At 46.6% G+C, this 16,385-nt stretch overlaps 4 protein-coding genes across 7 annotated transcripts; 3 read left to right on the forward strand and 1 right to left on the reverse strand.

Annotated features, from left to right (window-relative positions):
- The first annotated feature begins 169 nt into the window (after positions 1–169).
- LOC112349292 (pentatricopeptide repeat-containing protein At4g02750-like) lies at positions 170–2,810 on the forward strand. The gene is made up of 2 exons (XM_024683516.1): positions 170–234; positions 647–2,810. The coding sequence occupies exons 1-2, from the start codon at positions 170–172 to the stop codon at positions 2,808–2,810; spliced, it is 2,229 nt and encodes a 742-aa protein (XP_024539284.1).
- A 2,242-nt stretch (positions 2,811–5,052) lies between these two features.
- LOC9633028 (scarecrow-like protein 33) lies at positions 5,053–6,711 on the reverse strand. Of its 4 annotated transcripts, XM_024677726.1 has the most exons (3): positions 6,624–6,711; positions 6,461–6,549; positions 5,053–6,409 (listed from the first exon to the last, which is right to left on the reverse strand). In XM_024677726.1, exons 2-3 carry the CDS (start codon positions 6,528–6,530, stop codon positions 5,199–5,201), a joined length of 1,281 nt encoding a protein of 426 aa, XP_024533494.1. In that variant the 5' UTR covers positions 6,531–6,549; positions 6,624–6,711; the 3' UTR covers positions 5,053–5,198. The 4 variants fall into 4 exon arrangements, with proteins under 4 accessions (XP_024533494.1, XP_024533483.1, XP_024533488.1 ...); XM_024677715.1 differs by having other exon boundaries at positions 5,053–6,549; XM_024677720.1 differs by having other exon boundaries at positions 5,053–6,565.
- A 6,133-nt stretch (positions 6,712–12,844) lies between these two features.
- LOC9633029 (uncharacterized protein YnbD) lies at positions 12,845–14,010 on the forward strand. Its single transcript, XM_024687979.1, has 3 exons — positions 12,845–13,420; positions 13,667–13,813; positions 13,898–14,010. Exons 1-3 carry the CDS (start codon positions 12,883–12,885, stop codon positions 13,912–13,914), a joined length of 702 nt encoding a protein of 233 aa, XP_024543747.1. The 5' UTR covers positions 12,845–12,882; the 3' UTR covers positions 13,915–14,010.
- A 372-nt stretch (positions 14,011–14,382) lies between these two features.
- On the forward strand, positions 14,383–16,253 carry LOC9633030. Its single transcript, XM_024687845.1, has 3 exons — positions 14,383–15,102; positions 15,158–15,811; positions 15,881–16,253. The coding sequence occupies exons 1-3, from the start codon at positions 14,518–14,520 to the stop codon at positions 16,094–16,096; spliced, it is 1,455 nt and encodes a 484-aa protein (XP_024543613.1). The 5' UTR covers positions 14,383–14,517; the 3' UTR covers positions 16,097–16,253.
- Positions 16,254–16,385: the final 132 nt, after the last annotated feature.

The following is a 16,385-nucleotide window of genomic DNA, read 5'->3' on the forward strand; positions in this document are numbered from 1 at the left end:
CCAAGTCAAGTTCAACTGTATCTCGATTTGCGTGTTGGCTGCTCGTTTCACGGCTCCAATGATCAAGTGGAACCCCATGCGCTCCTCCACTTAAACGCTCTGGATGAATAAACTACGAGGGCGCGAGCGAGAAGATCTCTCTCTCCGGAATCCTTGAGAGCTCGAGGCGATGGGCGAATCGAGCGTCGACTTACGTCGCTGTTCTAGCGGCCTGCACAAACATCCGGGAGGAACGTGAGCGTGGAGATGGAGGGAGCGAGAAGACCCCCACAACAAACTTGCAAACTTGTTTGCACATTCTTGTTGGGCACCGCAAGACTGCCAAAACAGAATATAGATAGATAGATAGATAGATTGGGGTAAAGAGATCCACGTCCAGGCCATGGAGAAGAAGCTCAACGCGCTGGATCCAGTCGCAAAGCTTGCAAAATGCTGAACATCTTCAGATCGAAAAGCTTTTTTTGTTTTAGAGCTCTGATGGCTATCTCCGTTTGAAGAAAACAAGCACTTGTCCAGTATGCCAGGGACGTGGAAAATTATTCCTTGTGAACACCCATTGACTTTCAAGAACACTGCCGTAAGAATAGCTATAGATCTCACTTTTGCCGAGTCAGCTGGATTGCCTGGAAGAGATTGTTTCATGTAGGAGCCTCTCCAGGGCGCGGGAGCTCCACCGCGCTTGGGCTTGTCATCCCAAGAGCCGTGGCGATTTCCTGGTGTGGAACAGGGTGATTGAGATGTATGGGCGGTGTGGGAGCGTGGCGCTGGCCAGGGAGGTGTTTGATTCCATCCCTCTCGATCGCAGGGACTGCTTCTCGTGGGGAATGCTTCTCTTGGCGTGCTCCAGGAATGGCCGTGTTGACGATGCCAGGCGGGTGTTTGATGCGATGCCGGAGCGGGATGTGGCGTGCTGGAATTCAATGCTGGATGCCTACTTTAGAACTGGCAAGTTTGGATCTGCAAAAGAGATTTTTTCCCAGATGCCCGAGAGAAATCTTGTGTCTTGGACTGCTATGGTTGCAGCAAATGCCAGAAATGGAGATCTAGAATATGCTTTGAGCTTACTGGAAAGAATGCCATGCTGGAGTATGATGGTCTGGAACTCGCTCTTTTCAGCAATATGTGACATATTCTGTATAAGAGAATGCAAACTGTTCTTTGATTCAATGCCGAGAAAAGATCTGATCTCGTGGAACGCAATGCTTCAGGCACATGCCCAACACGGGCATTTGCAAGACTGTCTTGAAAGCTTTGAAAAGATGCCAGTGAGAAATCTTATTTCCTGGAACACACTTTTGTTCGCAGCGGCGAGCCACGACAGCCTTGAGATGGCGAGAAAATTCTTTCGTGATATGCCAGAGAGGGATTTGGTTTCGTGGAATTCGCTGCTATCGGCGTGCGACGATCTGGAATCCGCGAAAAGGGTATTTGATGCAATGCCAGCAAGGAACTCGGTTTCCTGGAATTCACTCCTGGGGATATATACTCGCTGCGCCTCTGTAGATGAAGCAAAGGATCTCTTTGATCAAATGCCCGAACGGGATTGTGTGTCCTGGAATCTAATGCTCTCAGTGCTTTCCCTGGCAGGGAAACTTGACTCGATCCTGCTACTCTTCGATCGCATGGAAGAAAAGAATTTCGCCTCTCTGGCCACGATGATCGCTGCTCATTCCCAAGCTGGGAACGTGATCCAAGCCGAGAATCTCTTAGCTCAAACTCCAGAGATCAATCTCGTCCTTGCGACCGCAATGCTGAGCGCCTATGCCCAAAACGGGCATCTCAACGCTGCCAAGCGTTTGTTAGCCACGATCCCAGAGATGAGCGTCGTGACGCTTAACGCGATGCTGAGTGGACTGTGTGCCGGGGGTGATGTGGCGCTGGCTCAGCAGCTCCTGGACCAATCGCCGTGCAGGGATCTTGTGAGCTGGACGTCCTTGCTGGCGGGCTATGCCCAGCACGGTCATGTCGACGTGGCACGGAGCTTGTTCGACGCTATGCCATGTCACAGCTCTGTGACGTGGAATGCCATGCTGTCGGCATATGCCCAGAACGGGTTCGCCGACGAGGCGAGACTAGTCTTTGCTGGCATGCCACATCGGAGCCAGGTGGCGTGGCGGGCGATGGTGTGTGCCTACGCGCAGAACGGGCGGGTGGACGCGGCGGAGCGCCTGAGCTTGGCTATGCCGGAGCAGCATTGTGCGTCTTCTTGCGCGGCGCTGCTCGTTTGCTACGCCCACACCCGTGATCTAGCAGAATTCCTCCACGAATTCGAGCGATTGGGAGCTCTGGGCATGGCGGACGGGATGTTCTTCACGGCCTTTCTCGTGGCTTGCAGCCGCTGGGGGCGGGTCTACGATGGGCGATGCTGCTTCGCAGCGATGAGCATGGATCATGGGATTACGCCCGGGAAGCAGCACTACAGCTGCGTGGTGGACCTCCTGGCGCGATCGGGTCACTTGGGCGATGCCGAGGAGCTCATGCGGTCCATGCCCTGGATCCCCGATGCGATCGATTGGGGATGCCTGGCTGGGGCGTGCCGGATCTACAGCGATCCGGGCAGGGGAGTGATTGCTGCTCAGCGCCTGATCTCCCACGATCCTGGATCCTTCGCGTGGATCTCTCTCGCCAACAGTTTCTCCTTGGCAAGATCTACACCTAGAGTGAAGCCCGAGAGGGCAAAGAAGAGTTTCTTTCATCACACTCACCGAGGAGAAACTTATTCCTTGGATCAAACAAAACCCGAGAAAGAAAGAAGTCTAGATCTGCACGAATCTAGTTCGTGGACTGGAGGTAGGCCTCGATCGCCTTGAAGGATTTGACAAAGCCCTCGACGATCTCGTCAATGTTGGGGTTCTCGACCAAAGGCTCGTATTGGAGCACCCACACGATAACGCTCCCCTGGCCATTGGGCTTGACGGTGATGGTGGCGGAATGAGATTTGAGCTGCGAGCCAAGGTATCCTCCCTCGATCATAGAGGTGCCAATGGTCATGCTCGATTCATCCAAAGACGTCAGCTTCTCCTTGACGTAAGGGAATCCAACGATCTCTGCCAAGCGAAAGCAAACATGACCGAGAGATGGGAATGATAGCAGTGATCTTTCTTACCAGCATTGAAGTTCACAGTTCTAATGCTTCCAATCACACCGTCGCCGCCCTCGACCTCCACGCCAGTCACCACGGGCTTGACGGCCTTGGCGAGCAAGTGAGCGTCCATGATCGCTGCCCACAACTTTGGAGCAGGGATCGCGCAGGGCAGCTCCTTGGTGACTGTGGAAGGGGCCATTTGGATCTTGGTAGAAATGTGGACTGCTGTGCAAGGAGATTCGAAACCATTCAATTGGATCGAAGCAACCAAATCGAGAGCTCTTGCTAGTTACCTTGACGAAGAAACTTAGGCTTTCCTTGCCTCAACTTGCTCTAGCTTGGCTCTAGGCTTCCCTTTTATACCTCGGACCGGGATCAAAATTTTCTCAATCCAAGTCTTGGTAGATGGAGCTATTGTAGGCGATTGCGGCAGGAAAGCTTCCGGTCTTTCTACAGTTAAAGGATTTGGTTGGTGAGGTCGCGTTTCCTTCGTCAAAGCCGTGTGTTCCAGCCAAACCATTTTCTTTCTCTTCTTTGAGCACGCAAAGATGGGTTCAAAAAACTATGAATTAAATTTAGGGCTTGTTTCTTTACAGATTTATTGTTGCACAACGACCTTGACTAGCGCACGTTGTTTGTTGCAAGACTGTGGGAAAAATCTTGGTGTTCTAGCATAGCTTTGAGCCCGTGCTTGCAAGCAAATCCTCGCATTTGGACCTCTCTCGCAAGTGAATCACCAGGAACTCGTCCGGTGGTAGCCCGGCTCGGCCTTCTCCCAAGTGTTGCTTGCCACGGGCTAGAACTCCAGTAGGATCCCACAAGAGTTTGCGTAAGTTGTCAGCCTATCTCCGGTTTGACGCATCACAGCTTCCGCCGTGTGGGTGAACTCGATCCCAGTGATCATCATCTTTTCTGGAGGACCTTCCGCTCGCCGGGAAAGAGCTTCGATGAGCGATGGCCACTGGTAGCCGTAGAGGATCCCATAGTCAACTATGTGGAGATATTTACGCTCCCCGGCAAGCCTCGGGGATGGTCTGGTTCGCGAAGAACTCGGTGGCTCGAAGGATCGGGAGGTTCATTTGTACGGCCAGAGTCTGCCTGGTGCTCAGCTCACGTCCCTGCACATGATGTGATGCATTTGAGCTCCGTATCTTCTCAATCTCGCGACGAGTGCATTGGTGAAGTAGAGCGCTGATCGTGAACTCTCTCCCGACGAGGCAAGCCTTGTCAATGCTTCTGCATGCCGGATCTTTGGCGTCCGCTGCTTGTGCACAAGCCATGTGGAGACCCTCGAAGTGTGCCGGATCGCTCGTGAGTGGATCACTAGGAGGACGAGCAGCTCCACCAGGGCGACGACCAGCGGCACCAGGAACTGCTGGTCGAGCTCATCGCGACAATCTCTTCCGAATCTCCATCGGGGGCTTCTTCTCCACCTGGTCGAGGATGTCTTGGATGCATTTGAGCCTGGAGTTTGAGGGCTTTTCTATGGGAATCCCCGGGCGAGGATAGATTGACGGGCTTGAGACGTACCTGGTGCTGGAGGAGCGCCAGCTGGAGCTTGGAGCACAGATATTCGTGTCCCATTATTTTGATTTCCTTGGTGCATAGTTTTGATTTCCACGATGGAGTGCGCGGAATCCGCAGTATCTGTAACTGTCAATCACTTTTCACAAACATTTTGACAAATCGTGGCTCCATTTTCTCTTGCACAGTGTGTATAACATATTTGTTCACAGTTTCCATTTAGTATATGTTTTAGATCCTAATTGCAAATGTGGAAGTGTCAACTAAAGAGCCGCAGGAATGTAGCTCGAAAATTCCCGAATGCCTCAATTCAGCTACAAAAAAGACGAACAAAACTTGCTCTAGAACAGCTAATGAACTGGCAAGAACTTCCCTTGCAAGAGCGTCAAGAAATGGAAAACATGCTGCAGCCCCAGATGCTGCGAAAAGGTATTCCAACTCTCTTTAAAAGATGAACAAACTTTTATAAACAGATTTAAGTACTATATGAAGTCTAAAACATCTCTCTTCTACCTTCAAATTTTCTTGGGCACCTTATCCATTGTTAGGCGCCCAGCTTTGGTATTTCTTGTCAGGTGATCACCTAATCTTAATTTTTTTCCTTAATGAAGGGGAAAGTACTACACATTGGTTGCCATGCACTCATCGCCGTCAAAGTCACATCTTTCCATCCCAGAAGCAGCCACTTCTCATCGATTCCATACGTGAACTTCTTGTGGCTCGTCCACACAAGCTTGACCATTTGCAGCGCTTGATTGCTGATGGGCAGCTTCTCAAACCCTGCTCTCGTTGCCAAATAGTTCCAGGTTTTGTACGAGCTGAGGCGTTCAATCCGATCGGCTCCCTCGCAGGCCACCATGTTCATGACGGTCTTCTCCATCAACCTGTTGAGATACTCGAGCTTGGGCGGATCAATCACTTGCATAGTCTCTTCAATCTGCTCCATTCTGATGTGGATATCTCTCCAGGCCTCCCGGAAGCGGTGAATGAAAAACGGGGAGCTCAAGTCGGTGGTAACCACACACTGCACGAACAATGCTGGCTTGAGCCTAGCAATGTTCTTGAAGAAAATCTTCCTGGGGCTCTCCATTAGGATGTAACCATCCTCTCTCAAGTGCCTCATTCGCAGCTTACAGTTGATAACCAAGAACTCGTCCGAGGAAAGGTGGTACCGCGGCTCGGCCTTCTCCCAAGTGTTGCTTACCACGGGCTGGAACTCCAGTGGGACCCCGCACGACTTTGCGTACGCTATCAAGCCCTCGCCAGTTTGACGCATTGAGGCTTCCGCAATGCTCGTAAGCTCGATCCCGGTAATCATCATCTTCTTTGGAGGGCCTTCGTCTCGCTGGGAGAGAGCTTCGATGAGCGATGGCCATTGGCAGCCGTAGAAGATCCCATAGTCAACTATGTGAAGCTTAAGGTTCCTCTGTCCCCGGCAAGCCTCGAGGATAGTCTGGTTCGCAAAAAATTCGGTGGCTCGGAGAACTGGGAGGTTCATTTGCACTGCCAATGTCTGCCTGATGCTCACCTCCTTGGACATGATTCTATACATTTGGGCGCCGTATCCTCTCAGCCTTGCGACGAGGGCATTAGTGAAATAGAGCACTGCTCGATGGAGGGAGCTCTCTCCAGAATATGCAAAGCTTGTCAGTTCTTCCACGAGCTCGTACGCTTGTGCTGAGTCGTTGGCGGCCACTGCTTCAGCACATGCCACTAGCAGACCCTCCAAATCTGCTCCATCGCTCCTCGCGAGCACTGGATTACTAGCCGGAGAAGTGGGCGCTTGGAGCTCATCTTGATCTGATGAACAGGAGGAAGAAGGGTAAGAAGAGACGATTGCTGTGAGCTCATCCAGCAATCCGCTAAGAACCTGCTGGGCCTCCTGGCTAGAATCCTCGGGCTCATCCTCCTGGTCGAGCATCTCCTGGATGAACTGGAGCCTGGAATCGTCGTAGACTTTGAGAGTTTCGTGAGAATCCCTGGAAGAGCTAAAAGGTACGGGCTTCAGACGCACCTGATGCTGGAGGAGGACCCTTTGGAGCTTGGAACTCAAATCAGCGTGACCCATGATGAGAAAAAGTCGCATGTCCAAGCTTGATTATTGGTTCACTTTATTGAGAGCTTGGAGCATTTGTGCCACGTGGCCGATATTCTCGGCCATTTGGTCCCACCTAGTCTAGATGTTATTTTGCAGGTTAACACATGATTTTATTTAATGTCCACTTTTGTAAATTATATGATGACATTTGATGGGCATATTCATTTTCCCACTTTAATTTGTTTTTCTTCATCCTAAAATTAGATTTCTTTTCAAATTTAGTATCATTGGAGAGGTTATGATGTGGAATTGCTATAATAATGAGAAAACATATAGATTAAATTTCATGTTTCTACATATTTTTGGTGTAGTTAAAATTGTTTAGCTTAATGTATGTTATGAAGAATCTAAAAGCCTTATATAAACAATTATGGATGTAAATTATGCCTTATTTATTGTGGCAAATCTTAGATATTACATTGTAAAAGAAGGCTTTTAATATAGAAAAATCATTTTTGCAAGTTTATTGTTCTTATAAAGTATTTTTGTTCTTCTTAAAAAATTTACAAATTGAAAACTAAAATGAAAGTAAGATTAATAATGATATTTCAAGTGAGTAAAATTAAATATATCATGAGGTAAAGTGTCTATAAATTTTAAATTTAATTGTTTTATTGTTCTTTATTTTTTCAATTTAACTATGAAATCAATCTAAATGTCATAGCCATTAGGCTACAGCAAACTTATCACAAAACTTGGTTCCACAGATGCCAAATGTTATTCATTACAAGCCTAAATAAGACTATGTATAAGGCAAATCTGAATAAAACTATGTATAAGGAGTTTACTAAGACTATTAGCGGCTTCGTTTTTTTCTACATATGCTTGTGAAGCAAAAAAATATTCTATTACTCATAGAGAAATAATAGGGTGTATATGCGAATTGTAAAAGGTATTATTAAATTTAATTTTAATTTTTTTCAAATGTATTTTAACTTAATGTCATTTTTTTAAAAGATCAAGACGGCTTTTATGAAAATGGATGCTTTGGAGTTAACAGTTATTTCCCTCAATGACAAATCATTTTTCAACATCCTTGTAAATTATTTAAATGCCCATAAAGTTGCAAGGAATTAATTTTTTGATATATCGTAGATAAATCCACTGAAATTATGCTCAGAATGATAAAAAATTTATTAAATAAGACTAAGGTTCAAGATTAATCTCTTGAATTTAAACTTCTTAGGGCTTAATATTATTTAAACACAAAGACATTTAACCTCAAATATCCAAAATCCCTTAACTAAAAGGAAAAAAATTTTATTCATGGACTATTTTCATTTTATATTTAAACCTCTATAGATAATTTTTTATATTTAAACCCTATATATCATCTTTTGATAATAGAATAGAAAATGACTTTACAATTAAGTGATGTAAGCGACTAATTTTTCCATTCTACTTTAGTCACTTAACCACACCTCCGACCACTTGGAGGAGTCTCATTCACAACCTCCATAAGTTCAATCCAGGACTTGGGACTTGCTAGCCCCGAGAATGGCATCCATGCCACTCAACATTTGCACTTGGTCCAAGTGCTCCACGTGTCCGATCCCATGACCGACACTCAAAGGTACCACCGACATAGCAGCCCATTACGCTAAGGCCATGCCCAATCACCTTTGCCACACTGGTAGTCCAATACCACTTGCATCACAGTCTTGGCTCTCCAAGACTGGGCCATCTGTCCACGAGTGGTCATCCTAGATCCACTCCTTAGCATCCTTAGGATGCCCACAGACCGGGGGAATCGCCTTCCCCAAAGTCCCTTTTGTCAGTTCCTACCAAGTCCCTTTCTGCCCCTGGCCGTGTTTGCCAACACTGCCACTGGATCGAGGCCCACAGGCCCGACCACTAAGTTCCACGGTCCTCTGGGACTCCCTCACCACACGACTGTGTCCTTGGTCACTACCACAGAGGACTGCTCCTCTTCCTTTCCACAGTCTAGGCCTTTGGGACAACATTTCGGAACACCGTGGCCTTACGCGAGCCACCTGGGTACTCTCCCCGCCTTTCGCCTTTAGGTGCTCTAGCCATGGGCTTAGAGCGAGGTTCCGTTGAGCCACGCCTGGTATCCAAGTAGGTAGTGCCACCCACACTTGGACTGGGAGCATCGGCCAGTCGATCTCCCGGGGGAACTAGAGCCGGCTCTTGAACACTTCACCAAGCTACCTCGCTTGTCGGTCCGTGTTCACTCTAGTCTTGGACTTCCCAGTGGGCAGCTCATCACCCAACACTGGGTCCGGCCTTCCTGGGCCAAACTGGCCTTTCCTGGCCAAACTGGCTCCATTGCAGTCCTCCCCCTTACTATACTTTTGGAGCTCACCAAACCCCCAAGGGTCTGGGAGACGAACGCTTTGGGCTTTCACCCTCTCAGGCTCCGGACTCGGACTCGGACTCAGACTCGGACTCGGATTCGGATTCGGACTCGGGCTCGGGCTCGGGCTCGGCCTCGGCCTCGGCCTCGGCCTCGGGCTCGGCCTCGGCCTCGGTCTCGGTCCCGATCTCGGTCTCGGTCTCGGTCTCGGTCTCGATCTCGTTCTCGGTCTCGACTTCGGACTCCATCTCGGACTCCATCTTGGACTCCATCTCGGACTCCATCTCGGGTCCATCTCGGGTCCATCTCGGACTCCATCTCGGACTCCATCTCGGACTCCATCTCGGGTCCATCTCGGACTCCATCTCGGACTCCATTTCGGGTCCATCTCGGACTCCATTTTGGGTCCATCTCGGGTCCATCTCGGACTCCATCTCGGACTCCATCTCAGACTCCATCTCGGGTCCATCTCGGACTCCATCTCGGACTCCATCTCGGACTCCATCTCGGGTCCATCTCGGGTCCATCTCGGACTCCATCTCGGACTCCATTTCGGGTCCATCTCGGGTCCATCTCGGACTCCATCTCGGACTCCATCTCGGGTCCATCTCGGGTCCATCTCGGACTCCATCTCGGACTCCATTTCGGGTCCATCTCGGGTCCATCTCGGACTCCACTTCGGACTCCAACTCGGGTCCACCTCGGACTCCACTTCAGACTCCATCTCGGACTCCATTTCGGGTCCATCTCGGGTCCATCTCGGACTCCACTTCGGGTCCACCTCGGACTCCACTTCGGACTCCATCTCGGACACTCCCACGTGTCATGTGTTGGTCCTTTTGGGTCCCTTTTTGGAGCCTCGCCTTTTGCTCGCTTCGTGCTCGTTCCTCGAGCACTTCGTTGGGAGTTCCACTCCCGCTCTTGACTTTTCAAGTCGGAGCTTTTGGTCCAAACGTGTTACGCTCGTTTGGCTCTCGCTTCGGCCTCTACCATGTGGCACCCTTCCGGCTCCACTTTGGGGCCTAGGGATTTTGTGTCTCACAAGTGATTGCTTATAAAAAAGTGGTACAAGGAGTTCCAAAATATAGTAAAGATAGTAAGGCTAAAGACTTAGTCTTGATGAAACTCTCTAATAATATTTCTTAACTAAATTTAAGTTGGAACTAGGGATTAATAAAATTTAGTTTAATAGCAATTCCCACTTTTAAAAAGGAAATTGACTCTAGTGTTTTTAGCTTAGGTAGAATGGTGTTTCACTTGAGTACCATAAAGATTATTACTCTTTATCTTTTCCCTTTGGGATGGAGGTGGGGAGTTGAGGTACTTATACCAGACCATTAAGCCACAGTATTTTCCTTTGAAATTTTGAATTAAAAGATTCACCTAAAGCTTAGGATTTATAAAGTCATATGAATAAATTTTATTGTACTATAGGATGTTAAAAATTTGGAGGCTTAGTTTACTCACTATTTATGCTTATGAAGAGTGTAAATAACTTTAAATCCAATCTAACATAGGGAAAGGGGATTAGAAGAGAATTTAGAATTTTGTGAAAAGATGAGTATCACTTTATTGCTCATGTAGTGCAAAGGAAAAATAATTCTGAGGCACTAGCTCCATTTGGATTTGTTACACTTGTCCTCATTCTACCACTATATTCAACTTCATTTCACTATTGTATTAATTGTGCTTCACTATATCGGGGTTGGATGTTTCATTTTGACTCATTATGTTTATCCTTACTTCACAATTTATATTATTCATTTTTGCTCCACTATTATATTCATTCGTCTTCACTCTATCATTGGGGTTAAAATTCCCGTCCATCCCCTCTACGCCTGTTAGGCACCAGGTCAGGATAATAGGATAAGGAAAGGGCCCTACAATCAAGTGATCACCCCTTTAGCCAGTTGGCTTAGGGTGTAAGGGATAGGATCCTAACAATGGTATCGGAGCTTAGTTCGATTCTCGTGGCTGACGAGTGGGGCAAAAATATTCTAAAGGAATATTCAACATGGTGAATCTAGAGGGAGAACCAAGGTTTGGTAGACCCTAAGAGAAGGACCATGGTGACCGGAGGATGGCCTAAGTATGATCGAGGACGATCATTCCCTGACGAGGGGAGGATTGTTAGGCACCAGGTCAGGATAATAGGATAAAGAAAGGGCCCTACAATCAAGTGATCACCCCTTTAGCCAGTTGGCTTAGGGTGTAAGGGATAGGATCCTAACAACGCCCTCATTTGAAAAAAAAAAAGTTTAAAGTGTCAAGGCAAAAAGGAGAAAATGAAAAAGGGAGGAAGAAATATTGTGGAAAAAGAAAAAGTGGATAAAGAAATTTTGAGAAGAAATTTTTAACAATTGTCAAAGTAAAAATAGGAAAAAAAGAAAGAAAGAAATATGTTCAAAGTTTAGAGAACAAAGGATTTATTGTGATAAAATACTTTGGCTAACACGAAATAAGTAAAAAATTCATACTGCTCAACCTCATTAACACACAATTTAATATTTAAGATAAGAAAATTAATAGTACTCTCAGAAGAACACATAAAACCCTCAATAGCAACAATAAAACAAACACTTTCAACAACACTCATAATCAAAGATATGCACTCAACCCAAAATACTAGCCAAAATAATTTAACCTTAGAGATAGGGGAATACTCAACAGTACAATTAATCGAAGACTTTGCCAAAGAAACAAAAATAAGATTCTCAACTTTCTGCACACACTCAAGATTTAAATTAGTATAAAGAGGATAAAAAATATTCAACTCAACACTAAATTGAAAATGAGAATCATAAAAGTAAAAAATGATCAATATGCCAGAAAAAGGAAATATTGTAGATAAGGAAGGAACATTAAGAATATATGTCTTAAGTCAAAAAATAAAAAAAGATTAGGAAAGAACAAAAGGTAAAGAAAAAGGATTAAATCACAAATTAAAAGATTAATATCTATTCCTTTTTAAACATTTATAAACATTATAAATGGTAAAGAACTTAAATTGTTTTCCCTACAAAATCTTCAACTTATCTCCAAAGTTATCTCCATAATAATCAAGCTCCTTATCACAATCCAAAATCCATTCAAGCTTGTAAATATTATACTCTTATAAATTTGATCCTCAAATATTCTCCAAGAACCAAATTACATTATCCATAGCTTGCCAATTGATATCACGCTCCACATCAACAAAAGATGGCAAAACACCAAGAATAGAATAAACTATGTAATTACGTCCCAAAGAAGTTGGAGATAGCAACATATCAAGGATGAGTGCAACACTAATATAATTACACCTCACAACACCAAAAGTTCAATCTAACAGAGCAATATTGGCAACAAGTGAAATACTTCTGGATTAATGAAAGTGTGGTATAATATAAGAAGAGAATACAATAAATATCAGAAGAAAGAGTAAATCTAAGCACAGTGATAATTAAAGTTTTAGATTTCACAAAAAGCTAACATAAATCTAAATCTAAAAGAGAATGAAGAAATAAAAATAAAAAACACCTGAACACTATGTAAAACACTACGAAAAAACTTTGCCTTTTAAAGATAAATTGCAGTATATGAATAAATATATTAATTGAGGTTTAGCCCATTATTTATATACAAGAATGAATGGACCATATTCAGCTTCAAATGGATAATTTATATGCTATAGTATTATAATGCCTAGCCAGAGTAATACATGTATATACATGTATATATTTACAAACCTTACAAATTGAAATTTAAAGTAATGAATCAAAAATTGAAAATACGGATTATTGTTAAAAGTTAATTAGCTACAACTTAAATGCGAGCATATGCCAAGCATAACTGGCTTTAGGGTTTTTCTTGGGGCTCATGGGAATTTCACTAGCAGTAGGCATTCCCGCGGCTCTCATCCTCGCGGCGGGGGCGGCATTGAACGGCAGCATCCGCCATCGGATCTTCCTCCTCCCTCTCCTCCACACTTCACTGATCGGATTCACTGTAGCCCTCTTCTCCCACCCGGGCATCAACAATCCGCGCATTCTCGCCAAATCCTTGCACGGCTCCTTCCCGCTCTGGAGCTCCCTCCTCTTCTATCCCTACCTCGCCGGTACGCGGCTCTACGTCCGATTCCGCCGGCGCGCGGGCCTCGAGGCCACCTACACGGAGATTTGCGATGGATTGTTCGTGGGCGCGTGGCCATTCCAGCGCGATCACATCCCTCCGGGCAATCCCGCGGTCGTGGATTGCACCAACGAGCTACCCAGGACGGTGGGATTGGAGCTTCCCTATGTGTGCATCCCGGCCTGGGATACCAGATCGCCATCGCCGGAGGCCATCGAGCTAGCCGTGCGCTGGGCTCTCGTCAAGCGCTCCCAGAACCATCCCATTCTCATCCACTGTGCCAAAGGTAGGCTTCCCCATCACTCTTTTTTCTTTCTTTCTTCTTTTGCCATAGGCTAGGCCTAGTTGAAAAACAATGTTTTGATTGTCTTCTTTCAGCATTCTTTCGATTGGCATTTTGTTCCTCTGCATTGATGATCTTTCCCTCTTTCTTGCTCGGATTTTTATCGGCGCGCATTGAGCGTGCTTTAGTTTTCATCTTGGCTGGCGGGGCGGGCCTTAGACGATTTGGATGCTTGTTGTTCGTGCACAGGTCATGGGCGTAGTGTGGCTGTTACGTGCGCGCTGCTGGTGGCATTGGGCGTGGTGGGCGACTGGAAGGAAGGCGAGAGCCTGATCAAGAGACACCGCCCACGGATCCGTCTCAATGCAGCCCAAAGGAAATCTCTTCAAGAATGGCGTAAGTCTCAAACAGAGAACCTTTTTACCTCTCTCTCGCTCTGTAGATACCGGGGTTGATTTTTATTCTTGTGTTATGTATCAGAGCTTCGGCGGTATTGATATGTTATGTACTGATGGTCTTCGTATTTGTTAATGCTGAACCTTGAAACTGAGCTCTTCGTGAAATATACTTCTCTTAGTACTGATTTTAGACAAGCTTTATTAGATATTTGGGATATTTGTCACTTTGATTCATGAGGTATTTTTCTACTTGTTTCATGTGAAATATTTATATACTTTTCTTATGCTCACTTTGATCTAGGAGGTATTATTTTAGAGCTGGTTCAACAGCCATTACTTCTGGATGCACCGGGCTCCCCAGCTTTGCAGGAAATCAAACGCATGAAGCTCGAGAGCTCTTTGATGCCATTCCCCAGGCTCAAGAGGACTTAATTTTCTTAATTTAATCGAAAGCTTCAATGTGCCTCAGCCGCTAGCTCTAGCTAAGGTGGCAATTTCAGCAACAGGTAGTAGAAAATTCACAGCTGTGAAGACTTCCCTTTATTTATATCGAACCTGTCTATGTCTACTGTAATTTACGTCATCTCGCATATAATTGAGGCACACGTACCATCTTACTACGAGCATTTAAGCGGAGATCATATCATCCTCCCTAAATAGCAGTAGCTCTCCCAATCTACGCCCAAGTTACTCCTGTTCACAATGGCTCACACCCCAAATCCAGAATCCCCATTGCTCAAGCTCCCCCGCTTCTTCTCTCTCAAAGCCGACAATGGTAAGTACCTCATGCTCAAGTCCGATGGCACCCTTGCATTCGAGTCCGACACCACCACCCGGTACACCACACACGAGGCGGTCTACAATGCCAATGATTCCAACGCCTCCTTCGTCATTTGCTCCGCCAACAAGCACTTCTGGCGCCGCCACTCCTCCACCTCTGCCGTGGTAGCCGACCTCAAGAACCCGCCCAGCGACACCGATGCCTCAAACCGGTTCAAGCTCCAGCCCGAGGTCGCCCCAGGAAAGGTGGCACTCTCCTCCGTCCAAGACGGTCTCTTCCTCAAGCGCTTCAACACCCAGTACCGCGCGTTGCTCGAGGAGCCCAATGAGATCTTTGCCATGGTAGAAGTGGTGGAGTCGTCCTACTACGTTGTCAACATGCCCGAGTACGTGGGTTTCAAAGGTAGCAATGCCAAATACCTCACGTGCTTGGTCGATTACCCTGTCATACTGGATCCGTTCGCGCTCACAGAAGAATCTGCTGACGTTCGTCTTACCACCCACCAGGTACTGCTGTTTTCGTCTTTCATCTGCTTGCTTCCATTCGCAGCCCCCTTACCAGGTGGAGTATCTCCTGAACGGCAAGATAGCTCTTCGATCCAACCAAGCCGCCTCCTGGACTTCAAACAATTACTGGAAGGCGTCCCAGTGGATTACACCGGACGGTGACACTCCCGACCACCCTGAATGCCAGTTCGATCCAGTCCGAGTGAACAGCACCACAGTTGCTCTCAAGAGTGCCAATGGCCTCTACTGCAAGCGTGGAAGCCCGTCCTTCACCAACGCTCCGGACGCGATCTTTGCTGAGGCATCCGACTACGAGGAAACGTCAAGCCACCTCGTGGTCGAAGAAGCTGTGATGAGCAGGCAAATCTTTAACGTGACTTACCTGCTAGATCTGGCGAGTGCAAGCGAGGAGGAGCCAATCGGTGTCGCCTATGGATCTGCCACGAACAAGGGCAGTGAGCCTGCAGAGATGGAGATCAGCGTGAGCAAGACCACCACAGTGAGCAACACCAGGTCCTTCCACAACTCGTTCACCTTCTCCCAGAGCATCACGCAGACTTTGACGCTCGGTGTGCCGTTCTTTGCCGACGAGAGCACCGAGATCCAGATCGGAGCCGAGCAAGAGTTTGGAAACCAGTGGGACGAGACTTTGTCCGAGGAAGTCGCTTATCAGACGACTTACAAAGTGACGATTCCTCCAGGGAAAACGGTACGTATGAGAATTTGCCTGTGCGCCTTTGCTCGATTGATTAACTGACATCCTCTGCTATCCATCCAGGGAACTGTGCAGGTTGTGATCAGCACTGCGAAACTGGCCGTCCCGTTCCACTACAAGACGAGGGACACGTCGCTCAATGGTGTGGAGCGTGAGCCTGTGGATCGCATCGACGGTGTCTTTGATGGTGTGCTGGCTTACAGGACTGATGCGGAGATATATGACGGTACCAAGACATACCGCATCCCTGTTCCCATGAAACTCAACGTTACGAAATAGAACACTCTACCTTGGTGATAATAAGAACTAAAAGATCCGTACAATCGCGAGTTATAAATAAATCTGTACTAACACTGAAAAATATCCATCCGCATTCATATTTCGCGAACACCGTATAGTAAATCCATACTTGAGAAATGCCAGATTCACCAACTTTTGTATGAATTCTAGGGACCCTCAACTTTGCATCCACCTATGATTTTATCCTTACACTTATTTATAAAAACAAAATATTTGGAGCATTGCCTTGAACGGCGATCTAAAACTAAAACTTTCGAAAGAAGACCAG

This window comes from Selaginella moellendorffii, unplaced genomic scaffold (assembly GCF_000143415.4).
Source record: "Selaginella moellendorffii unplaced genomic scaffold, v1.0 SELMOscaffold_0, whole genome shotgun sequence".
Taxonomy (NCBI): Eukaryota; Viridiplantae; Streptophyta; class Lycopodiopsida; order Selaginellales; family Selaginellaceae; genus Selaginella; species Selaginella moellendorffii.